We start from the raw sequence: 26712 nt of genomic DNA on the forward strand, positions 1-26712 counted from the left end.
CCAGAACCGAGCCGTGCCCCGGGGCGTGGTGATCTCCGGGTGGGAATCGGCAAAGGCCCACAATCGGGTCATCCATAACCCTCGGTCACCACGCTCCCGGCCTGGCCAGTCTCGACACGCGGATCTCCCCAGGCACTAGCCCCGACCCGCGCCACTTAAGGTTGGGACCTGGGCACGAGCCCTCGTTCAAGCCAAGACATAGAAGGACCGCGGCATAGACCATCCTCGTCTCATACACACAACAAACTTAATTGACGCAGAAATTTCCTCTTTACTTGATTACAAATTAAATCAGCCTATACAAGAAGGGGGCCCGAAGGCCTCGGAAGAAGAAGGAAAAGTTATTAAGATTGGCGGGGGCCTGGGGGCTCACTCCGACGCCCCCGGGCCGTCGGCCTCGTCGTCGCTGTCGTCCGCACCGTCGTCACCGCCCTCCTCGTCGGAGTCGAGCGCGAACGCGAGCCGAGGGGCCGTACCCTCGAAGCTGTGGACGATGTGGTCGGCGGCGTCCCGGACCCTCGCGCGTGCGCCATCCTCGGTTCCGGGAGGGAACTCTTCCAGCGCTGCCCACGGGGAGAAGTCAGGGTCCCTGGCCTGGTAGCTTGCCAGTACGAGCTCCACCGCCCCCCGGGCGAGGTCCCTCGAGGATGACTTGATCGTCTCCTCGAGCTCCTCGGGGAGCCGCTGGAGGGTCCCGGCCATCTCTGAGAGGCGCTGGGCGAGGCCCCCCTGGTTGGCGGCGTATTTCGCGGTCCGCCCGCCCCAGAGGCCCGCCTGCCGCCCGGCACGGTCTAGACGGGAGACGGCGTCCCGAAGCATGCCGGGCCCTACCTCGCCCGCCAAGCGGAGGGCTTCGACCTCCCCGGCGGACGAGTCCAGCGCGCCCTGCAGCTCGGTGATAGTGTGTTCGGTGGCTGCGAGGCGGGCGGCTAGGTCGCCATCGCCCGCGGCCGCCCCGCCGCTGCGCGCTCTCGCGTCCAGCTCCTTCGCCCGCGCCTCGAATTCAGCGGCCCGCTGATCCAGTGCGGCCCTCTCGGCGCGGGCGCCTTCCAGATTGAGGCGCGCCTGCTCCTCCCGCCGCTGCGTCGCGGCCTCGGCCTCCTCGAGAGCTCGCTCCCGCCCAGTGAGCTCGTCCTCGCGGAGGCGGAGTGCGGACTCCTCTTCGGCGCAGGCGGCCTCGTGCGCCGCCAGCGTTGCCTCCCGGATGGCGACGGCGGCCTCGCGACCCGCCAGTTCCCTTTCCTTCGTGTCCAGGGCGCGGGCGCGCTCCTCCAGCACCGTGGCGCGAGCCTCAAGGGCCTCTTCGCGCTGCCGGGACGCGTCGAGCTTCTTCTCTAGCTCCGCCGCCCGGCTCCCGTATTGGAGGCAGAGGTCGTCTCGCGCCGCGTTGAACACGGCGGTGGCGATGAGGGCAGTCTCCCGCTCCTCCTTCACCTCCCTGGCGATCTCTGCCAGGTCCCTACGACGGGCCTCGAGCTCTGAGGCGTGCCGGCGGTGTGCCTTGCGGCCCGCCTCCACCATGGCTTCCACCGAGCGCCGCCCCTCTTCGACGCGCGCCCACGCCGCATCGACCTCCGCCCGCTCTGCCTGCAGGACCTCCATCTGGGCGCTTAACCCGTCCAACACCGTGGTGTTCGCAGCGGCCAAGGCCTGCAGGAGGGGTTCAGCGCTCAGTGGGGCAGCGGAAGGCAGAGGGGAGAGCCGCCTCGGTGTGGGCGCCGCGCGGCTCGGCCCGCCGATGGACGTGCCGGACTCGGGGGCGTTCCCCGAAGCTGGCTCGCCCCAAGCATCGCCCGAAGGGTCGGGCCCGAGCGGCGCGCCCGCGGCCTTGTCGTGGGCGGCCTCGGAAGTCGTCGTCGCCTCGGGCGGAGTCGAGTCGGGGGCTTGGCAGGCCGCCCGGCGTTCGCGCGCCGCCTCCGTCTCCCGGACGGACTCCTCGGCCCGGCGGAGTCTGGCCTCCTCCCAAGCGGCTTCCTCAGCCTGGCGAGCCCGGACCGCCTCCTGGGCAGCTTCTTCGGCTTCCCGGAGGCAGTCTGCGGCTTCTCGCCGGTCAACTCCCCGCCTCCGGGCCTCCGCGGTCGCCGTCTCCTCGGCCTCAGACCGGCCGGACTTGGAATGGCGGGAAGGGCGCGACGGGATCTCGCTGAGGCAGAAGAAAAACCAGAAGACGAAAAACGGGTGAGTGAAAACTTGCCTTGGGAGATGGGAGAATGAAAACTTGCCGCAGTGGGCGCGGGGACGAACCTGCGAGGAGGTCGGCTAAACGACCACCTTGGGGGGAGATGAGGTTTCCTCGGCATGGTTCGGTCCCCCCCCATCTTGCGGAGCCGCTTCTTTTTTCGCTCCCCCTCGGGCTGCGACGTCGGCACAGCACCCTCCGGGCGCCTGCTGCTGGCACGCACCGCCCCGCCCCCTCGGGGAGGAGATGGGGAGGGGGTATCCTCCTGTTTCCTCTTCCCCCGGGCGTCGGCAGGGCGGCTGCCCCCCGGGCCCCTATCACGGGGCCCAGAAGCACGACCCCCTCCTGGGGTAGGTTGTTCCCCCCTGCGGCTCCCGCCCGCGCCATCGTGGCCTCGGGGGGCCCGCTCCCCCGACGCCCCGACCTCCTGCATGATGGTCAGGATGTTGGCGCGCTCTGGATCGCAGCAGAGGGGGAGGACCCCTTGGGGGATGAGGGATGCCTCCATGGAGCTGAGATTCAGCACCCGTTGGACCACCATCCTGAAATCCTCAGGGTCCCAGTCCCATTTACGCCCCTGGTGGGTCCTCATGATGTCCTCGGGCCCGGTGTACTCCCAGGCGCCCCGGGCGCACCGCTGGAGCGGCGCGATCCGGCGACGAAGGTAGTCGCCGAACACCATGGCCCCCGTGAGCCCCTGGGATCGCAGACCTGCCAGGCGGTCAAGAACGGCGTTGTAGCCGTCTCCCAGATCTACCGGCGCCCGCCAGCTGGAGGCTTGCGCCGGGGGCTGGCTCGGAAGTCGGAGGCGTGCTTCGTCGGCGAGAGGGGTGTAGAACCAGTCGCTCTTCCAGTCGTCCCACTTCTTGCGAAGGACGCAGGGAATGTAGCGGTTCAGCACCGGCCCCCGCGGCTGGAAGTAGCAGCCACCGACTACCGACGGTGGCGACACCGGTTGTACGGTGAAGAACCACCGGAACAACCGGAGAGATGGGCGCACCCCGATGAACATCTCGCATAGGTGCGCGAAGATGGCCAACGTCATTACCGCGTTGGGGGTGAGGTGCGCCATCTGGAGATCATAAAGCTCCAGAACATCTATGAAGAAAGAAGAGAATGGCGGGACCAGCCCTGCCATTGCGAAAGAGAGGAAGAAGACGGACCGCCCCGGGTAATGCGGCGCCGGGCGTCCCTCGCCCAGCGCGACCACCTCCCGGCCGGTGGCAGATTCCGGCATGAATCGGCGCGGCAGCCCGGCCTGCCTCTCGCTCACGATGCGGGAAGGCGGCAGCACGCTACCCTCGAGCGGTGCGGAGCCCCGTGCCATGACGCCGGCGGAGGAGGAGCTTGAGAGCGAGCGAGTATGGCAAGGGTAGGGCGCCGGAAACGGAGAGTCAGAGCACAAGTGGCAAAGGCAAGGGGAAGAGTGGCGAGAGGAAGGAAACAAATCCCTTCCCTGGTGTCTTAGTACCCTTGCCAACGCTATGCCGGGCTCCTCGATCCCCGCGCCTACTACCTCGCCCCATCGTCTCTCGCGTCCACGCCTCCACTAATCGCGCTCGCCCGTTTGCGGCGCACGAGGCGGATTTGCGGCCGTGGCAGTCGAGATGGGACATATCGTGCGCGCGTTAACTACGCTCGCCGACCGATGCACCATCATCACATCTCCAGGCGAAACGAACCGGCTCGTCCCGATTCGTGCGCTACTTAAGTAATGTAGCGGTCTTGAAGAAAGCCGCAAATTATTGTCGGTCGGTTTCCCTTGCCGATGCGCGCGATTTGCGACCACTGGATTCCTGCCCGCCTGTAGAGACCGGCCCCGCCTGTCACCAGGCTTAAGGAGTGGCGTCACGCCCGAGCGCTTTCCTCGAGGAAGGCGATCGCCCTGGCATAACGCCGGGGGCTACTGTCGGTGACATGGGACCGGGGGTATCTTGGCTAGAGGTTTGGGGCAGCCGCGGTCACCCACGTGGCCTGACCCCCTCGGGGGGGTCGGGCCCGAGGGTGATGTGGCCGCCCCTCCCTCTGTCTCCCCGAGGGGTCGGGCCGCTCCCGTTTCGGCCCCGAGGGCTGGGGCGCCCCGACCTCCTGTGGGTTTGGCGCCACGTGTGTGGGTTAGGTGAGCACAGCGGCGCTCACCTAGCCGCGTTTATTGCGGGTTGGACGAGCGCCCCACGCTGCATTTAATGCAGCGCAGCACACTCATTCGGTCCGTGACAGGTCACAGTGTGTGACCGGTCACAGACCGGTCAGATCGCGGGTTAGGTGGCAACAGGCGGCCTTTCGCACGCCTCGCCCCGTCCCGTCGGAATGATGAGAGCCTCTAGGCACTCGTCCCTAGCCGGAGCCGGCGTGCTGACTCCTGGAGTTAGCACGTCAGTCCCGGCTAGATTCATACCAGGCTTCATCGCAACCATTACAAGGAAGTCATTTTATGAAGAAGGGCTAACGTGTGGCATGCTAAACTGACGCGTGGTAGACAAGAATGACCGGTTTGTGACTGGTCTGACGCCGGTCACGTCATCGGCAGACAACCGTGCTCCCACGTTGCGCCTGCTTCCGGCGGAGTGGAGGTAGGTATGGCCTATCCCATCAGAGGGTCATTCGGACAACAGCCATGGCAAATCTCCGCCCATTAATGAGGGAGTAACAGGGAGATCCCCGGTGACAGGCGAGTGATGACGCTGGGCCTCACTCAAAGACAAGCTGTGATTTAGCTTCCAGGCGAAGGCGCAAGTCAGTTTTTTCTTTTTTGGGAAGATAGGGTGAGTCCCCACCCAAAAGAAGAGTAGGTAGAAGTGGTGCATGTGGGATCCCCTTGAGATATAAAAGGAGGACCTTGCCCACTTGGAGAAGAGGGGAGCTCGGAGAGGAGAGAAAAAGAGGAAGAGGGTCTCTAGAGTTTGAACTCTCTTGCTCTCCAGCTCTTTGTAACTCCTTCACACACAGATCCACCAGAACACAGGAGTAGGGTATTACGCTTCTCAGCGGCCCGAACCTGTCTACGTCGCCCGTGTCTTGTGCGCTTCTTCTCGCTGACAATCCTCAGATCGGGGGCTTAGAACCTCACCTAGCGCCCCCGGCCGAACCGGCAAAGGGGGGCCCGCGCGGTCTCCCGGTGAGGAGCCCCACGCTCCGTCAGAGGGGTATTTAGATACTACTCAAAATAACTAAGCCTCAACCCAATAATGATCTTCTAAGAGCATCTCCAGTAGAGCACCTAAACTAAACCTCCAAAGAGTTTTTGAGGTGAAGAGAGAAAAATCGAGGTCCAGCGAGGCCCTAGGAAGACACCCAAATCTCTCCCCCCAGTACTCAATCGTGGGGGCTCTAGGTTCAGCCCCTATCTCTCTTTTTTTTTTCACGATGAAAAATCTCCAGCGCACTTTTCTCATGTCGCTCTTGGTTCCACTGTCCACTGTTGCCCTTTCCCTCTGTCATGTCCTCGTCTACCCCGATCGACCGCTGCGCTACCCGACGTCATCCGTTGAACTTGTCAATCGAGCTCCTTGATCCCTACCCTGCACCCGCCATCGCTCACCACGACGACGATCTGTCTGTGAACGACGACGCCCTCTTCAGGAGTTTCTTGGCCTTGCTCTCATCGGCAGCAGCACCATTGCTCTTTACTAAAAAAGGATTTTCGCGTATGGTCCAAAATAGGTTTTCGCGTGCGGAAGGGACAACCGCACGCGCGAAAAGGTTTGGAAAAATCGCTACTTTTACGTGCGAGTGACGCACCCGCACGCAAAAATCCGATTTTTCGCGTGCGGATAATTATGCAGACCTGTCTTAGACTCGTATGGGAAAATCGATTTTTCTATATGGGCATCTTAAGAAGCCATATGTAAAAATGCCGCTCGATTTTTCCAGATGCGGCAGGTTATGGTCCATCTACAACCTACCAAAGGTCTTGTACATAGAAATTGTTTCTGTGGTAGTGGCTGTTGATGTTCCTATTGTCGCGAACGTCCACCACCGAGCAGAGGTGGTACATGATCAAACTGCTTATCTTTGGCTCATATTGATTTGCATATTAGACCGTCCACCAAGCATAGCTGGTACATCAATATTCATTAGTTCAGATTGATTTGTAGTCAAAACAGATATACGGATATACCTAGAACAGTCAAGACGACATTGGTTTGCACGCTTCTAAGTCTCTTCCTTGAAGTGCAAATTACTGAAACTTTGGTTTCAAGTTTTCTCAGGATTTTTCCTGAAGTATATTAGTGGAACACTTCAACAATATCTAGAACAGCCAAGATGTTTTTGCATCTGACAGGCGCTGCCAGCAATATGAAGAGAAAAAAATGAATTTAAATTTCAATTGTGGTGTTTGGAATTGTGGATTTGAATATGGTTGAATTTTATGTATTATTAATATTTATGTTTGAATTATTCTGCTGTGAATCAAGAAATAAATATGTAGTATATATCAAAATAGAAGAGAAAAAGAAATAGAGGCTAACAAATGGGGGTTACTGTTGGAGCTGGAGCCATTATTTGGGATCTCGAAAAATAGGTGTAGCCCCATTTAACTTTTGGGGACTCTAAAATCAGGCCTATTGCTGGAGATGCTCTAATCACGTAATAAATTTCTAATTACTTTCAGTACGTATGAATATGGGCCTCCGCGAAGAGGCGCGCCAGGATACCATTCGTTTTTCACAATTCTTGCGAGAGCTGGAGAAGCGTCTACTTATTCAGTGAGATAAAGAGGGGCTACGGAAAACTAATCCACTCGGTTGGCTCGCTAGCGGAGGAGCCACAACGGGTCAAACATGAAATCTTAACAAGCCAATGCCCACCGACGTGATGGATGCGCCAATTAATCTTTTAGAGCATGCTTGTTCAGGAGCGGATCCAGGATTTTGGGCCGATGATGTCACCCTCAACTCACAACATGCAAGTGAGTTAGCTGACACCACTCATATAACGCTGGATCCGCTCCTGTGTGTACCACGCTGGTGCTGGTCCGTGGGTATCCACCAAAATTTTTCGAACTCCGTTCAAACAATTCATCATCATCGAACACGGTACAACCCTGAAAATTTTCTGACTACATGCAAGTAATGTATCTTTTACAGTGAAGGTTTCGAACACCTAGCACGCAAGCACGTAGACGCATGTATTTTCCCCGAGAATAATTTTAGACTTCAAACAAGTTGATCTCTAAAGTTTAAGATTTGTCTAAAATAAATTCATGTTTAGCCTGTGACACTACTATAAAAAGCATTTTTCCCGACGTGGGGGGTCTTTTTTTCACAGGCGGACATGATCCTTAGAACCAAATGACCGTCTACAAAAATATAAATCGGGGTGAAATTTACTGTCCGCTTGCGAAACTGCGAAAATAGACTTGGAATATAAATAGACTTGCGATAGCTACATTTTTTCTAAGTCTCCAGCGTCCCTCCACTTCACACCTCTCCTCCCCTCCACACCTCTCCTCTCTCGTCGGCCTCTACCCTCCCCTGACCTCTCCTCCTCTCCCCGGCCGCCGGCCGGAGGCGGCGGCGGCTACCGGCGGTGGCGGCAGGCGGTGGTGGCGGAGGGCGGCATCGGCGAGGACGGTCGAGGCGACACGGCTCCTGGCCCCTCCCTCCCAGATCTGGCCGGGGGAAGGGGGGCGGGGTGTGGGGCGGGGGGAGAGCGGTGGCTGGCGGCTCCTGCCCCTCCCTCCCAGATATGGCCGAAGAGGGTCGGGGAGAGGGCAGACATGGCGACGACGGCGAGGAGGGTTGAGGCGGTGGCGGTGGCGGCGGACGGCGGCGGCGGCGAGGAGGGTCGAGGCGGCATGGCTCTCGGCCACGGCGGCGAGGGGGGTTGAGGCGGCGGCGGCGGCTCCCGGCCCCTCCCTCCCAGATCTGGCTGAAGGGAAGCGGGGCACGGCCGTGCGGCGGCGGCGGACGACAGCGCGGCGCGGACGTGCGGCGGTGGCGGCGGACGACGGCAAGGCGGCGGCCGTGATTTTAGGAATGATTTTATTTGGTTTCTTTGCTAGAATTGATTCTGGTGATTTTGGATGAACCGGATGAACTGGTGATTTCTCTATTGAATTTGGATTCACTGGATTGGATGGAGAATGGGTGAGAACTGGATTGGGAATGGATAGGGAATGGGTGGGAACTGGATTGTGAATAGGAAGCTACCGCCGAAAACGGCGGTGGCTGCCCATTTTTTTTAGCGCTCGAAGCTATTTTCGCAGGCGGACCAGTTGCTTGCCTGCGAAAATCAAGTATTTTCGTAAGTGTTGAGTTGCAGGCGGATGGCTTGCCCGCCTGTGAAAATGTGATTGGGCCGCATGGAAAAACACTTTTTCTAGTTGTGTGAGCTACCCTCTCTACAGAAACATATTGAGATGTTTTATTTTTGTCTTCAATACACCCCTTACCTTATCCACCTACAAATACCACTTTCCTATTAATAAGAGATGTATTTTGATATTTTACCCTTACTATTAAAGTTTTTTTTTGAGATATTAGAAATCGATTTATTTTGAGACATATCTGTTTGGCTTGTAGATACAGTCGCAGCGAGAATCCTAACGAGCGATCAATTGCTCCCGGCGATCAATCCCCTCTCCCTCCACTTTTATTTATTGGCACCGCATTACTTTCCTATTTTAGAAAATTTATGCACCTAAAGTTTATACACCTCAAGTTTACACATCTAAAGTTTATACACTTAAAGATTACAGGCCCAAAGTTTATAAGTCAAAAGTTTATATATCCGATTCAAATTTAAATTTGAATTCAAATATTTTTTTATATATAGTATTTCTATACATCTAAAGTTTATACACCTAAAGTTTATAGACCCAAAGTTTACAAGTCAAAAGTTTATATATACCCGATTCAAATTTGAATTTGAATTCAAATATTAATTTGAATTTGAATTCAATTTTTTATATATAGTATTTCTATACACCTAAAGTTTATAGACCCAAAGTTTATAAGTCAAAAGTTTATATACCCGATTCAAATTTGAATTTGAATTTAAATTCAATTTTTTTATATATAGCATTTCTATACACCTAAAGTTTATACACCTAAAGTTTATAGACCCAAAGTTTATAAGTAGAAAGTTTTATATACCCGATTCAAATTTAAATTTAAATTCAAATATTTTTTTATATAGTATTTTTATACATAAAATTTTCTAACTTTGTTTTTTTATTATTTTAAAATTTATTGTATAGTAGTAAGAGAAGAAGGGGGAGGAGAAAGGGGGAGAGGCCGGTATAGGGGGATGGGGGGTGATCGCTGACGCCCATTATCGTCGCCCCAGTCGCAGTGCCTAACAGATTTGTTTTCAATCAGTTCGGTTGCACATGCAAATAAAAAAAAGTTGTGGCATTAGTTTTGTCCAACCAAACTAAGGCAGCACGCTTGTCAAGCACGCGGCACGATCGATATCTTAAAATTTCCTTTCAAAATCATGGCTGGGAATATTTTTGCAATCTTCTCCGTGACCTAAATTGCTCAATATCGAATTTTAAAGCTCAAAGTTCATTTCAGAGATCAGTTAAATAGAAAAACGAATAAAAATCCTCTCCCTCAGCTTTGGGTTTTTTCCAACCAATCCTTCCTCCCTTCCTCTCCCTAGGTCGGCCCTGGCCTCCTCCTCTGTTAGCACTTGCACTGGACTAGCTCGCTCGGCCTGTCCCGTCGGCCGCGTCGCTCCCGTCCTCTCAACCAGGCCGCACACTTCCACATGGCCCATCCGCCCCGCTCGACTAGTTCCCATAGCCTAGTCGGATCACCAGCCCCCTCTCTCGCTCGCCAGCAGGTGGGGCCGGGGGCCCACCTGTTAGCTCTATCCCCTATGTCTGACCTACAACCACCGAACCATAATGTTAAACACGCCGCCGCCTTTTTCGCCGTTTCCCAGCACCCTGTTCCAATGGCGTGGACTAGGTCGCCGTCACTCCCCCACCCTATCTCCATCCCACTTTCCCCAAAAATCTCTGCCCATTTAAGCCACCTCCCACACACATCATCGCCCTACTTCGCACCGGTTGCCGTCCTCCATGGCCATGACCCACCTCCCTGAGCCCATTGAAAGAACCGTCGAACCTCCCCCTCTCATTTTTCCATGTCGCCGAGCTCAATTGCTCACCACTCCCTCACCATGGCACCCAAGCTACGCCGCCGTTCTTCGCCTTCCAGCCGCTGCTTGCCACCGCTCCAGTCTTGGCCATGTCATGACTCCACCACCGCCAGCATTTCCGGGACAAGAAGAAGCTCGGCCACCCTTCTATCGTCCCCGAACACCACTGGAACAACGCTTTCACCATCTTCCCAAAGCCACCACCTCTTCCAACTGCCACACAACGCCGCTCTAGCTGCCGAAACGCTGCACATCTTGTGCTGTTGGTTTCGCTTCATCAAGGCCTATCTCGGTTACCTCCCCATCGGTGCCAAAGGCCACCGGATTGCCATCTTCGTCACAATCCTGTGAGATTCCTCCTTCCACCGATCTCGGGCCATCTTCTCTTGTGGCACCGTGCCACACCTCTCCTCCCAAACTCTATCACCTTGTTCGCTATGTCATGGTGGAGCCTGTCCTCCCCTCCGCCTTCGTGAACCGCCACCGGAAGCCCCTTCCTGCCGTCGACCCACGAAGCGCCGCCGTGAAGCACTCGCCACCGTCATGCCTCCTAAGTCGTGTTGCCCGCGCGATTGTTCGGTGAGGTCCCACTCTCCCTTCCCGCCTTCATCCACCGTATCCTACGCACGCCGCCATGCCAGATGGTTGCTGCCAGCGGCCATCTGGTCACGTGAACCGCCACTTCCAGTCAAGCCGGCGCTGGCCACCCGGTCCATCATGCGCCATGCCTCGGCCTGCCTGTGGCCGTCCAATCTGCGCTGAACACGTGGTGGACACTGTCCCGGGCCATGCGAGGACTCGGTCCAACGTGTGCCCTTCCCCCTTGAGTCATCGATAGCTGGGGCCCACTTGTCGGCGCCACTCCCCCGGCTGACGTCATAATCCTAGTTTTCCTGTTGAAGAATAATTAATAAATGACATCATAAATCATTTTAATACCATAAATTGATTTAAATGGCTCAAATGTTGTAAAATTCATAACTAATTCATACGAACTCCAAATTAAGCCATTCAACTTGCGAAATTCATCAAAAATTGAGCTCTACATGTTTGTTTACTTTTCATGTACTGTTTACTTGGTTTTTTCCTCAGTTTGTGTGCTAGCATGTAGAATCCGCCATTTCGGAGGATCACCACCGCAATGAAAAGCGTTCAGAAAATTAATCGAAGAAGCAAGGCAAGTCACATATTCTCCCTTGTGCATGTTGAGCCTACTTTTTAAAATGATTATTGTACATGTTTTGCTAATTACATGGGAATATGCAATACCTATTTGCTTGCTTGTGGCCATGCCTACTTGATATCCATCCTTTGTGAAACATTCGATAATAATTTGACTGGCTTGGGTTAGTTATGTTGACCTAGCTAGATATACTTAGCCATGCTTAATTACCACTAGCTCATCTAATGGGATAATCACATTATTTACTATTAGCATATTGACGAGCTGCGAGCTCGAGACACCAGGCCATGTTTTATTGGTCCTAATCATTCAACTAAACCAAGTGTATATAGATGTGCATTCGCGCGATATTAACCTCCTCTATATTGAGTGCCTTTACATGTTTTTAAGTGTTTGTTTGTACTTTTTCTTCAAATAATCAAATTGTAATTAAATGATTAGAGTATATTTATAAATTAAATAGATTTTATTAAATGATTTGAGTGTTCATTTACAATATTATTTATTGGTCGCGATGTGAGCATATCTTAATAGGTTAGGTTCCTTATAGTAGAACCTACACCCAGATTTAAGTTCTAGACTTGGTACGGATGCTTATATTTATGGCTAATTATTCTTTTACTGCTAGATGACGTACCAATTTATACTGTGTTTCTAGAAAGATTATTTATTGGTTTATACTATTATTAATAAATACATGGACTCCAACATAAAAGGTGCAGTCGCCAATAAATTGTACATAATTAAAAAAAATATTGGGAACATATTGAATTTTTCATCTTATATATAATTTTCTGAATGTTTTAGAGAATAAAATCGTTAGGAGGTCTACTTGGAATGTAAAAATACTTATTTTTATTTTGATATGTAATAAACTATTGTGGAGATTATGGATATCCCATATCTACACGGCGATGATATTTGGGCTGAATATAGGATACCGAATATAGATAGAATATCTTATTTGTGTCTCGGGTTTGTTTCTCAACTTGTACACCAAGGAAATACCTTGAGACTTAGTCGGCTACGACTGTATTTGATCTGTATTTGCATATTCCGTTAGGGATATAGATTATCTTTTGTAACACGGACTCTTTCCCATATATAAGGGGGGTCCGGGTGCCTCTATGGGCACATGTTGATTTTCTCCAAATCATACAATCAATAATACACTCGGCGGATTCATCCCCGGACAGGAGTAGGGTATTACTTCTTGAATAAGAAGGCCTGAACCTGTATAAATCTTTTGTCTCCAAACCCATACACTTTTCCAGCTTGATAGCCACCCCCTTTTATTATTGCCGAAATCTAGTTTCGACAGTTGGCGCGCCAGGTAGGGGTAGCGTCAAGCTTTTCGCCGATCAGTGCAATGGGTTCCGTCTCCGGCATCGACGACCTCGTCTTCCCACCCGGGCAGACGTTTCGGTTCGGCAGCCTCGACTTCGTCACCAACAACTTCGGCAAGATCTCTCTCCTTGACTCGGAGTCAAACCAGTCGGGAGAGAACCGGATTTCAGTCCCGTTTGGACTCCCAAACGCGGCTGAAAGTTACTTCAAGACCATCTCAATCGAGTCGGCTTCAAACCACTCGGGCAAGATCGCATCTTCTCCAACGACACCAGATCAAGATGATGGGGCTTACCCACCAATCCTGATGAAGCTCCCCGACGATTTGGCGGCCATCTCCATCACGACAGCGTCTCCATCCCGTAGGCCTAGGCGGAAGTCGGCTTCAACACCGATTTCGCCTAGCTTCAGGGAAGTCGGCGTCATCCTCCAACCACTCGGCACGGTTTCGACGGATCAACTGGATGGCTACTACAGCTCTCCCACTGTCGACTCGCGCCCCACCGACATCGTGGAGTACGATGAGTTTAGCTCTCGCTACAACGACCCGGATCTCGACGACTTCGACGAAAGCCTAGATGACAACTACACCCCTCTCTTCTTCGGCGTCTTCATGGCCAACAACGAGACGGAGGAGCAACGCCAAGCCCGGGAGACCGAAGCACGTCGCGAGACTGAGCGTCGCCGACTGGAGGAGGAGCATCAAGCACAAGAACAAGAACGGCTACGGCGTGAGCAGCAGGAGCGTGAGCGGACCGCGAAGGAGGCTGAAGATCGACGGCAGCGAGCTTTGGAAGCAGGGCGCCGAGCGCGTGATCTTATCGGCCAACAAGATGTTGAAGGGACACCGGTTTTCCGCACCCCTCAACAGAATGCGGTTGCCGCGATCACCCTCCTCGACACCCTCCTCAAGGAAAACGAGCTCAATCAATCTGATCACGTCGTCAACATCTTGAACCAGACGAAGACCATGATTGCGGCTTCGGTCCCAGTTAACTCCGAAAGCGTCCACACGCCGACTGGCAGCCGAGTCCCCCACTTCCGATCTCATGACTACCGTTATCCAAGCCTCAGCATCACCGGCGCAGGATCCAATCGCAGGAGCAGGGGTCACGACGAGCGGTCCGTTCACTCACCTCCCGACCATCATAGGGAGCGCCGAGTGGAACGGCCTCACTCACCACCTCGTCGCCGCCCCGTCGATCTTCGCGACACAATCATACAGCGCCGAGCAGCTCGAGGCCATCATCATTCGCCGGACCGCCACGACGACGACCTTGACAGAGTAGCAGCCTTCACCGACGACCTGCGTCGAGTGGATTGGCCAGCCGGCTTCAAGCCGACTGGAATAGAGAAGTACGACGGTACCACTAACCTAGAATCGTGGCTTACCGTCTACGGTCTCGCAATCCGCGCAGCAGGAGGAGACAACAAGGCCATGGCGAACTATTTACCAGTGGCTTTAGCGGATTCCGCCCGATCTTGGCTCCATGGATTGCCCCGTGGTACAATTGGATCTTGGGCCGAATTACGCGACCACTTCATCGCCAACTTCCAAGGCACCTTCGAGCGTCCCGGCACACAATACGACCTCTACAACGTTATTCAGAAGTCCGGAGAATCCCTTCGAGATTACATCCGGCGATTTTCTGAACAACGTAACAAGATCTCCGACATCACCGACGACGTTATCATCGCCGCATTCACCAAAGGGATTCGCCACGAAGAATTGGTCGGCAAGTTCGGGCGTAAGCCTCCCAGGACAGTCAAGCTTATGTTTGAAAAAGCCAACGAGTACGCCAAAGCTGAAGACGTCGTCACCGCATCAAAGCAGTCGGGTCCCAGTTGGAAGCCAAACAAGGGTACGCCGGCTCCGGGAGGAGGTGGAAGTAACAACAATAAGGACCGCAAGCGTAAGCCTGCGGAACTTGTTGCAACCGCCACCCACTCTTCTCGACAGCGCTCGCGCGTCAACACGTTCGACAAGATCATGAACTCCCAATGCCCGCACCATCCTAACTCCAACCACGTGGCCAAAGATTGTTTCGTCTACAAGCAGTTTGCGGAGCAATACACCAAGACTACACGGAAGAACTCTGACGAAGAACAAAGCACGTCAAGGAAGAAGGACGACGGCGACACCCCGGCAGGATTTCAAGACCACCGCAAGGAGCTCAACCATATCTTCGGCGGCCCCCTGGCTTATGAGTCTAAAAGGAAGCAAAAGTTGACCGAACGGGAGATCAATGCTGTTCAGCCCGACACGCCCCAATATCTTCGATGGTCAGAGATTGCAATCAAGTTTGACCGCTCGGATCATCCTGACCGAGTGGTCCACCCGGGGCGGTACCCCCTGGTACTAGACCCAGTGGTCCGTAATGTCAAGCTTCGCAGAACCCTCATTGACGGTGGCAGTGCACTCAATATCCTCTTCGCCAAGACCTTGGATGATATGCAGATTCCTCGCTCCGAGCTAAAACCAAGCAATGCGCCTTTTCACGGAGTAATTCCAGGATTATCCGCAACTCCACTCGGCCAGATCACCCTCCCGGTCACTTTTGGCACTCGGGAAAACTTCCGCACCGAGAATATCAGCTTTGAAGTCGCCGATTTCGAGACAGCATACCATGCCATACTCGGACGCCCGGCGTTAGCCAAGTTCATGGCCGTCCCGCACTACACTTACATGATGATGAAGATGCCTGGTCCCCGAGGAGTCCTATCCCTACGGAGCGACATCAAGCAAGCCGTCACATGCGACAAGGAGAGTTGCGACATGGCTCAAACCCGCGAGATGGCGTCTGCCCGAGAGGATATCCGACTGGCTGCAGCCACGACGAGCGAAGGAGAAGTGCCCGCTACCAAGATCTCAAAGAGTGGAGAAAGCGAAGCCAAGACTAAAAAGATTCCCCTAGATCCTTCTGATTCTACTAAAACTGCTGTAATAGGCGCCGAGTTAGATTGTAAATAGGAAAGCGCGCTCATCACCTTTCTTCAGAACAATAAAGATATCTTTGCGTGGAAACCATCTGATATGCCCGGTATTCCTAGAGAGGTGATTGAGCACTCCTTACATGTCAAAGAAGATGCCAAGCCAATCAAACAACGACTCCGCCGATTCGCACAAGACAGGAAGGACGCGATCAAGGAGGAATTAACCAAGCTGTTAGCAGCAGGCTTCATTAAAGAAGTCCTTCATCCCGACTGGCTGGCAAACCCGGTTCTAGTTCGAAAGAAAACGGGGCAATGGCGCATGTGTGTTGATTATACTGACCTCAACAAGTCTTGCCCTAAAGATCCTTTTGGGTTGCCTCGCATTGACCAGGTAGTCGACTCGACCGCCGGCTGTGAGCTTCTCAGTTTTTTGGATTGCTACTCGGGGTATCATCAGATCCGACTGAAGGAATCCGACTGCTTGAAGACTTCATTCATCACGCCCTTTGGAGCATACTGCTACGTCACCATGCCGTTCGAACTAAAAAACGCAGGAGCAACTTATCAACGTATGATTCAGAGATGCTTCTCAACACAGATCGGCCGCAACGTTGAAGCCTATGTGGATGATGTAGTCGTCAAGACCAAGCAAAAGGATGATTTGATCTTGGATCTAGAAGAAACCTTCGCGAGCATCCGCGCTTTCAGGATGAAATTAAACCCTGAAAAGTGCACCTTCGGAGTACCGTCAGGGAAGCTGCTTGGTTTTATGGTGTCTCATAGGGGCATACAAGCCAACCCGGAGAAAGTTACTGCTATCCTCAACATGAAACCGCCAAGTACCCAGAAAGATGTTCAGAAGCTGACTGGATGCATGGCGGCGCTCAGCCGATTCGTTTCAAGACTTGGCGAGCGGGGGATGCCCTTCTTTAAGCTACTGAAGAAAACAGATGATTTCCAGTGGGGACCCGAAGCACAGAAGGCCTTCGAAGATTTCAAGAAACTCCTCACCGAGCCGCCAGTCTTAGCTTCACCACATCCGCAGGAGCCGTTGTTGCTGTATGTATCTGCCACCTCCCAGGTTGTTAGCACAGTCCTGGTCGTTGAGCACGAGGAAGAGGGCCATGTCCAGAAAGTCCAGCGACCGATTTACTTTGTCAGCGAGGTCCTAGCCGACTCCAAAACGAGGTACCCTCAGGTTCAGAAGCTGTTATATGGTATTCTAATTACTACCAGGAAGCTATCTCACTACTTTCAAGGTCACTCGGTAACGGTGGTCACATCATTTCCACTCGGTGATATACTGCACAACCGCGAAGCAAACGGACGGATTGCTAAGTGGGCTTTGGAGTTGATGTCTTTGGACATATCATTCAAGCCCCGAATTTCAATCAAGTCCCAAGCGTTAGCTGATTTTGTCGCCGAATGGACCGAGTGCCAGGAGGATACCCCCGCGGAGAAGATGGAGCACTGGACCATGCATTTTGACGGATCAAAACGACTTTCGGGTACTGGAGCAGGAGTGGTTTTAATTTCCCTAACTGGAGAAAGATTAAGCTATGTGCTTTGGATACATTTTTCGGCATCCCACAACGTCGCCGAGTATGAGGCGCTCCTTCATGGACTGAGGATTGCGATTTCCCTAGGGATAAAGCGTCTAATAGTTCGAGGCGATTCACAGCTGGTCGTCAACCAAGTTATGAAAGAGTGGTCCTGCCTTGACGACAATATGATGGCATATCGACAAGAGGTACGCAAATTGGAAGACAAGTTCGATGGACTCGAGCTCAGTCATGTTCTTCGACACAATAATGAGGCCGCCGACAGACTTGCCAACTTTGGATCCAAGCGCGAGGCGGCACCCTCTGATGTTTTCGTCGAACACCTTTATACGCCGACAGTACCTCACAAAGATACTACTCAAGTTGCGGGCACTCATGACATAGCTATGGTTGAAGCCGACTGGCGAGAACCCCTCATACGATTTTTGACTTCTCAAGAACTCCCCCAAGACAAAGATGAAGCCGAGCGGATTTCAAGGCGGAGCAAACTTTATGTTATGCATGAAGCTGAGTTGTACAAGAAAAGCCCTTCAGGGATTCTGCAACGCTGCGTATCTTTAGAGGAAGGGAGACAATTGCTGAAAGACATACATTCTGGGATATGCGGAAATCATGCTGCCGCGCGCACCATTGTCGGCAAAGCTTACCGGCAGGGTTTCTTTTGGCCTACTGCAGTGTCCGACGCCGACAAAATTGTGCGCACGTGCGAAGGTTGCCAATTTTTCGCCAGACAAATTCATCTACCAGCTCAAGAGTTGCAGACCATCCCACTGTCTTGGCCGTTTGCGGTTTGGGGGCTCGACATGGTCGGCCCGTTTAAAAAGGCAGTCGGCGGTTACACGCACCTCTTTGTGGCCATTGACAAATTCTCCAAGTGGATTGAAGCTAAACCGGTTGTCACGATCACAGCAGATAACGCTCGAGACTTCTTCATCAACATTGTGCATAGATTCGGAGTGCCCAATCGGATCATCACTGATAATGGCAGACAATTCACTGGCGGAGTTTTTAAAGACTTTTGTGAAGACTTTGGAATTAAGATTTGCTATGCCTCAGTGGCACCCCATGAGCAATGGACAGGTGGAGCGAGCCAATGGCATGATACTACAAGGGATTAAAGCGCGTGTTTTTGACCGGCTAAAACCCTATGCCGGCAAATGGGTGAAACAGCTGCCATCAGTACTTTGGTCTTTGCGAACTACACCCAGTCGGGCCACAGGCCAGTCACCTTTTTTCCTTGTCTATGGGGCAGAAGCAATGTTGCCGAGTGAAGTTGAATTCGAGTCTTTGCGCTTTCAAAATTTCCGTGAAGAACGCTACGAAGAGGACCGAGTGGATGACTTGCACCGATTGGAAGAAGTCCGCGAAGCAGCTTTGATTCGGTCGGCTCGATACTTACAAGGGTTGCGGCGTTATCATAATCGCAATGTTCGATCCCGTGCCTTTCTAGTCGGCGACCTGGTTTTGAGGAAAATTCAAACTACACGAGATCGGCACAAGTTATCTCCTCTATGGGAAGGGCCATTTATCATCTCTGAAGTCACCCGACCAGGTTCCTATCGACTCAAGCGCGAAGACGGTACACTCGTCGATAACTCTTGGAACATTGAACATCTTCGTCGTTTTTATGCTTAAGCTTATCATTGTACTTCCCTATCTTGACTGTCAACATCAAGTTTTCTTCTTGAAGTTGTCAGTCGGGGGCTATCATCATAATAATGGAGTTTGATTACTTATCAATTCAATTTGCTTACTTGGTCTATCATTGCCTTGTTTGGTTTTTCTACTTAGTCTGCGAGGACTGAAAGTTTTTAATAGCTTCTTTGGGTTTTAGGCTCAACAAAGCTTGATAAAAGCTTTTAAGAAATCAACGACTTGGCTAGAATTATCAAACACAGCATAAATACACCAGTATTGTACAAGTTGAGCCTCCATTTTCTACATTTACACTCAGTCAGAATCAGTCTTTTCATCATCAGAGTTATTACTACTTGGCTGAAGGTCGGTATTGCGGAATTGATCTACAACGTCACCTGCAATCTTGTCAGCCGCGTTTTGAGCATTGCTGATAAGATCAAGGGCAGCTTCTTCGCTTGTCCCGTCTGCAAAGCCATCAATGGCGTCAATTTCAATCCTTGGGTACAAGGATTTGGTCATCGCCAATGCCATGCTAGCTCCCATACTTCCAGCTTTCTTGATATTCTTGAAATATACATCCGGAGCAACTCTCAGCTTGTCGAATATTTCGGTTGCGTCGAGTGCGCTCGGACCACTGTTATTGAGGAACATGGCTTGGACGAGTGGTGTTGCGACATTGGCGACTTCATCTCTTGCTCCTTCAAGTCTCTTGATCTTACCAACCAGGACGTCAAATTGAGCTTGAGATTTGATTTTGCGGTCTACAAAACACATTTATGATAAGAATCTGCCGCATTTAACAGAGAGAAGTTCAGATTGTCAGCTGGCAGTACCTTCAACTTCCTTCAAGGCCGAGTCCCTTTGTGCAGCCAGTTCTGCTTTGTCTTTTTTCAAGGCTTCAATCTGTTTTTCCATTTGAGCCATCCTGGCGGCTTGCGCTGTTTGCAATCCAGATGGTTGAGGATACAGTTACGACAGCATAAATTAATGGGACAGATCTAGAGATTACCTTTTGATGCACCACTCAGCTCGAAGTTTGAATCCTGGAGCTGGGCAATTCGGTCCCTTAATTCCTTCTCTGACTTTTTGGCGAGCTCCTTGGCCTCATGTAGCTGGTCCCTAACTGCTTTAAGAGTTCCCAAATGAGGAACCAGCTTTTCCAAAGTTGTAGTCTTGGCCTCATTGCGAAGATGGATTCTCTGCATGATGGTTCATGGTTTAGTTCTGCTAAAGAGAGAACAAAGTTATTAAAGACAGTCACCCGGAAGATTTACATTCACGATGCGAGTGGCCTCTCCAAGTGCCTTCTTCAGCTGGCACACTTCCTCATCTTCTTTTTGACGATTTATGACGATGCCGGCGACTTGTGAGTTCTCGTCCCACCATTTGAGCAAGATAGGAGGACGAGAGTCATCAGCCGCCTTTATGCGAGGAATTGCTTCTTCGTCATCGCCTGGTGTTCCTGATGTATTTCCAAGACATTAGACGAATAAGCTGAAGTTGTTCAAATCGGCATCACTTGAGAGGATGGGTTACCTGAGGATGTTCCTAGCTGAGCGTGACGTGATCCTTGTTCTTTATTTGGAGACCCAATCATCGAGTCGTTACCAGCCTCTGGTCCTTGAGAAGTTGTCGTCTGCGCTTCAACTTCGGGGATTTCTTGATCGGGACCTACATCCGACTGGTTTCCAGTCGGGGGCTCTTGGGTTGTTGCAGTTTCAGCTGCTGCCGACTGGTTTCCAGTCGGCGGCTGGTCACTCGGATCGGCCTTATCACCCGAAGCATGGGCGCTAGCTGGCTGGCTTTCGGCAGTCGGCTCAGGATCTTTGGATGAACTTGGCCCTGTCACAGCCGGATCAGGATCCTTTCCAGTTGGATCTATGTCGGATGGTTTCCTGCAAAGTATTCTTTTAATATTCAGTATTATTTTCATGAGAGAAGCGTGCCGAAGTGAAATGGTACCAAGAGGTTTATACCTGGAAGATGTTCTAATCTTTGGCGTTGGGCGGTTAGCAAGTTTTTTCCTGGGCATGGTACGCTTTGGGAGTTTATTAGGCGAGCCCTTGTCCCCAGACTTGTTGTCGTCATCGCCTTCATCGTTGTCAAGCACCAGTTTCCTCTTGCGAGAACCTGTCTGTCCAGTTGGATTGGAGGTTTGAGGTTGCGGGTCTGATCTGATTGTTGGCCCTCCACCTCCCTGAACGGTGTGCTGACGAGGAGACCGGCGCTGAGTGATTGGGGGGTCAGACTTCATCAATGCATATTCCTGAATGAGATGCCTCCACGGTTAGTTAACTCAACATGAAGACGAGATTATGTTTTGGTCATGGGTTGAAGGTTTCAGATACATACCTGCGGAGGCGGATTGAATGCGTTATATGGCACAACTGGCAGCTGATGTGAGTAGCTGACGACAATAGCATTTGAGAAGATTTTATACATTCTCTCCTTCATGATTTTAAAATCCAGAGAGTCTGGTTCTTCACGATTAGGATCATGCTTGCCGTCGAACTCGAATGCTGTGCGGGATCTTTCTTTAATTGGTGCCAATCGGCATTTGATGAAGTGCCGAGTAATCTGCTCTCCTTGTAAGCCTTGTTCTTTGAGTTTTAGCATGCGATCCATCAACTCCAAGGCTTGGGCTGCTTCATCCCCAATCGGAAGAGAGTTCCAAGTATCTTGGTACACCGGAGGAAGACAAGAGTACTCGGGAAGAGCAGGCTCAGGATTCTGAACATAAAACCAGTTTGCATGCCACCCTTTGTTTGAAGTCTTGAAGGGCATCGAGAAGTACTTCTGGCTCAGAGTTCCCCTCAGCTGAAATCCGGCCCCTCCGACTACACATGGTTTATTCTTGTTCGGTTGGGGTTTGAGAAAGAAGATTCGGCGAAACAGAGCGAAGTGGGGTTTAATTCCCAAAAAGGCTTCACAAACATGGATGAAATTGGCGATGTGGACTATGGAATTTGGGTTTAGGTGATGCAAGCTGATTCCGTAGAAGTTTAATATCCCGCGGAAAAATTTCGAGGTTAGAAGAGCGAAGCCGCCATAGAAGAAATGAGAGAAGACCACAACCTCGTTTGTATCGGGGGTCGGAAAAGCCTCACCGCATGCTGGCCGCCACCCGATGATTTCCTTGACAGGGAGAACGCCGTGCGCCACCATCTCCTTCAGGTTCTCCTCCGTCACGTCGGACGGCGCCCATTGGCCTTCAAAGCTTTCTTTCTCTTCCGCCATCGATTTTACCCGAATGCGCTGATTTGGTTCGAGGGATGGCTGTGGAGAGATGAGGGATTAAGGCGGTGGATCACGGGAAGGATTTTGATGAACTTTTTGAAGGTGGATTCGAGTGGGATGGTGAACCCTAGTTTGCCGGCGCAGCTCTGTACTGTAGCAGGGAGTGGGGAAAATGGCGAGAGTTCCGGCGGGGAAGACGAAGTGACGCTTGGATCTCGGGATTTCTTGTTAAGGGTATCGGAGGTGCAAATGGGCTTAGGCCTGAACAGTACCTCAGCTCAGTATTTTTAACAGCGTGGCCCATTGTGTTCCTTAGGGACTTAGGCATTTTTTGCTTTGGCAATTTATGCGCACAATAGTGTTGCCCAATGCTGATAAAATCCTTTTTATGCGGTCATATAATTCTTTGGAATTATTGCAATGCAAATTAAAAGGTGCCCGACAGAAAGGTGTTATACTGTTTTTGTCAGCTTTATTAGGCTACAAAAGCTGTCTGGGTTAACTTGGAATGACTTGTTTTTACCATAGTCATTTCCTTGGTATGTTATATGCCTGTTTTCATTATGGTAAATAGTCATAGCCTAGGCTATTAGACTTATTCATTACCATAATTTTTATAATACTTGGTGGGTAATCTTTAGAGTTTTTTATTCGGATGCCTGTCAAGTGTGTTCATTCGTGAACCTTTTATAGTGTTAACCACTCGGATTTCTTTTATTATGGCTAAAAAGCAGTCGGCTAGAATGCCTCTTTAGGCGCCGCGTATGCTTTTGTCATATGATGCATGATTGTGCTATTATTTTGTTCTCAACTATATGTTTAGTTTGTTAACTAATCACATAGTTGGGGGCTACACCTAATTAGGTGCATCTATTCGATGCACCATATTCTTTATCTTTTCGCCCTTTACAGTCTTCGTCTTCGCTACTCGGCAGATCTTGGCATGAAAGGTTTGAAGCACTCAGATTATTATCTTTGAGAAGGCTATGATGGTTGACTGCAAAGGTCTCGGGGGCTACTGTGGAGATTATGGATATCCCATATCTACACGGCGATGATATTTGGGCTGAATATAGGATACCGAATATAGATAGAATATCTTATTTGTGTCTCGGGTTTGTTTCTCAACTTGTACACCAAGGAAATACCTTGAGACTTAGTCGGCTACGACTGTATTTGATCTGTATTTGCATATTCCGTTAGGGATATAGATTATCTTTTGTAACACGGACTCTTTCCCATATATAAGGGGGGTCCGGGTGCCTCTAGGGGCACATGTTGATTTTCTCCAAATCATACAATCAATAATACACTCGGCGGATTCATCCCCGGACAGGAGTAGGGTATTACTTCTTGAATAAGAAGGCCTGAACCTGTATAAATCTTTTGTCTCCAAACCCATACACTTTTTCAGCTTGATAGCCACCCCCTTTTATTATTGCCGAAATCTAGTTTCGACAACTATATTAGTACGACAACGAACTTTTGTTGCTATTTTATCCAAACCTTATATTAATATCTAAAATGAAGTTTACATAATTTTATTAATATTTTTCATCACCTTCATCGTAGCATAAGTCGTTGCCTTCTTGCCATCTCCGCTACAGCATTACCCTTATCCTTCACTCATTTTCCATTAGTGCATAAGTTTTATAGCATGTGTAAATTTACTATTTTCCAATTTTATTATGTATATTTATATTAGAATCGTACAAACCTAATGATTTATAAAGAACAATCTGACATTTAACTACCTATTTGTTATAGTATTATTTTTTCGCTGATATACCAAAGTTAGTATTCTGCCATGTGATTTTCCCTTCTTTTATTTGCTCTGTATGTCCCATGTGTGAGCAAGCCAAGGGAGGTTCTGGTGTGGTATTGGTATGCTGGAAGCCTGGAAAGCTCGAGAGAACGCTCTGTCAGGTTGTTTTACTGATATGATCCTACGGCTCTCTTTAATTTTTTTTTTTCATCATCGGATGGTCCTGTTTTTTTGGCTTACATGGACCTATCAGGTGATGCTTTGGGATTTAACCTTCACTTATAGAGAAACGGATTAATGGCTAAGCGGCTTCTAGATTTGGGGGCCTCCCCCCCCTGTTTTAGGGGTGGGGGTGAAATCTCATCGTGATGTGGATGGTTTGGAGTGAGTTATGCGAAGGATCTTATCATAATCACTCGCATGGCAACGTGTTAGGCATGGCACGGTGATATGATGGGGCATTGTGTTCTATGGGTATAGTTGTACACCTCTGGTCAGTGTAAAACTATTTGAATAGCCATGTATGTAGTTACGGGCGATCGAGGAGGTTAGTCGTAATTAGTCTCACTATTAATTAACTTAACATAATAAATTGGTGTAGTTTAGATGGTTTGGTTGGACCTGTTCAATATGGTGTAGCGTTATTCAACGGAGATTAATGTTAACATAATTAATTAATTGTTTTACTGTATTCAACTATAGATGCTTACAACTGCCTTTATGCAACTAGCCAGAAACCCCTCTTTGTCTTTTCTTATATGACTGTATTATTGGTGTGGCTTGCTGAGTACGATGGTTGATAATGAGCCTTGCTAGAGTTTTCTATTTTCATAAGTTTAGTGTTTTAGTGCTGAAGACGAAACTAGACGACCAAGCCTATACCTCAGTCAAGTTTTACCTGTGGACTAATCTTTGTGTTGGCTCGCTAGCGGAGGAGCTACAACGGGTCAAACATGAAATCTTAACGAGCGAACGCCAACCCATGTGATAGATGCACCGATTAATCTTTCAGAGCACGCTTGTTTGCTACTACTTTCGTCCACAAATATTTATGCATTTTTTCCGACCGTTGTTTAATTTAGATCACTACTACATACATGATTGATTTTTCTGGACACCAACCTATTTTATTTCCATGCAGCCCGTAAGTTAGACTGCACGGAAAAATAGAGGGACCGGAGCCAGGTCGTCGCCCGCATAGAAAAATCAATTTTCGTGTGCGGGTCACGTAACAGGCCCACACGCGAAAATAAGCCTATTTTCGTGTGCGGGCCTCTTAATCTATCAGCACATAAAAATAATAGTTCCCTCCTATCCTATTCAAAAAATTTTAAATTCCTTCTTTCTCTCCCCCGGCCCCTTCTCTCCTCTCTCATTCCTACTTATCCTCTCCTCCTCTCACTTTCCTCTCCCTCTCACCTTCTCCTTCTCCTGTGCCGTGGCGCCGTGTGCCTCCTTCTCCTCCTCCGGGCGGCTCTCGGCGGCGGGCTCGCGATGGCGGTGGGCGGACCGGGAGTGGCGCGTGCTTCCTTCTCCTCCTCCTCTGGGCGGCTCTCAGCGGCAGGCTCGACGGCGAGTGGCGGGAGTGGCGGTGGGTGGGAGCGGCGTGGCTCGCCGACCAGGAGCGGTGTGCGCACGACAGCAAGCTCGCGGCAGAGGGTGACCGGGAGCGGCGTGCGCACGGCGGGTGGACGGTGGGGAGGCGGCGGCGGGCAGACGGGGGCCACTGCCAACGACGACGACGGGGACCGGCGGTGGTAGCTGCCCCCCACCCAGATCTGGCGGCGGTGGCGGTGGGGTGCCCGGATCTAGGGTTAGAGTTTCCATTTTTTGAATTTTTTTTGGATTTTTATTTTCCCGTGCGGGCGGCATAAGCACCCACACGCAAAAATAGTGATTTTCGCAGACGATTTGCTCTAGACGGGCCGAAGTTCCGCACGAGAAAATCTGATTCGACCGCACGGAAAAATCTGTCGTGTAGATCCATAGAAAAAAAACTTTTATATTTATGGGCGAAGGTAGTGTCACGCTATGTTCTCATTTTTCTTTTTAGTCACTGTCTCCTGGTCTGCTTGTTATTTTACGGGTGGTGATGCAGAATTTTAGGCTACGCAAGAATTTGCGGTACGTATTTTCTTTTCTTTTCCGTTTCATGCAGCATGAGAATACCTCCCTTCCCATTTTTCCGATACTATTTTAGTTACTTGAGTAAATTGTTCTGGTGATACGCAAAGTTGAGAGGTGGGTAAACAAAGTTTATCCTAGGAAGTTCATAAATTAATTTACGGATAAAATATTTTCACTTCATAGATAATAGATTGTTTTTACAAAGTTTAATAACTTTTTATTGAAAGTTTATGCATGTACAGTATTGGTGCCATAAAGTGTTTCTGAATTTATGGTTAAACATTTTTCACTTCATTAAAAAATAAGTTTGTGTATAGAAATTTTATATTTCTTTCTACTTGCAATTTTATACATATGTACAAATATTGTTACCGTAGAAGGTTATCTATTTTAATAAATAATTTTTGCACTGTTCCGATCAAACTTTGTGTGTCGAATTGATTTTTACACAGATGCAAATAGTGTTGCCGTGCTAAATAACTTTCTACGAATAATAATTTAACGGTTTTGTTTTAGAAAGTACCGATGGATGGGTTTGATTCGGAAAGATTTGACGACTTTGTTTTGGATTTGGAAAGTACTGATGGCTCTGTTTTTAATAGTATATGTTTAGGTGTAGAAAAAA

General features: G+C 50.5%; 1 protein-coding gene across 1 annotated transcript; it reads right to left on the minus strand.

Moving 5' to 3' along the window:
* Positions 1-369: 369 nt before the first annotated feature.
* On the minus strand, positions 370-22195 carry LOC136354769 (uncharacterized). The gene is made up of 8 exons (XM_066306467.1): positions 22034-22195; positions 20935-21224; positions 20495-20853; positions 19968-20081; positions 19792-19896; positions 19354-19422; positions 1066-1448; positions 370-594 (listed from the first exon to the last, which is right to left on the minus strand). Exons 1-8 carry the CDS (start codon positions 22193-22195, stop codon positions 370-372), a joined length of 1707 nt encoding a protein of 568 aa, XP_066162564.1.
* Between the last annotated feature and the right edge of the window lie 4517 nt (positions 22196-26712).

This window comes from Oryza sativa, chromosome 12 (assembly GCF_034140825.1).
Source record: "Oryza sativa Japonica Group chromosome 12, ASM3414082v1".
NCBI classification, from domain to species: domain Eukaryota; kingdom Viridiplantae; phylum Streptophyta; class Magnoliopsida; order Poales; family Poaceae; genus Oryza; species Oryza sativa.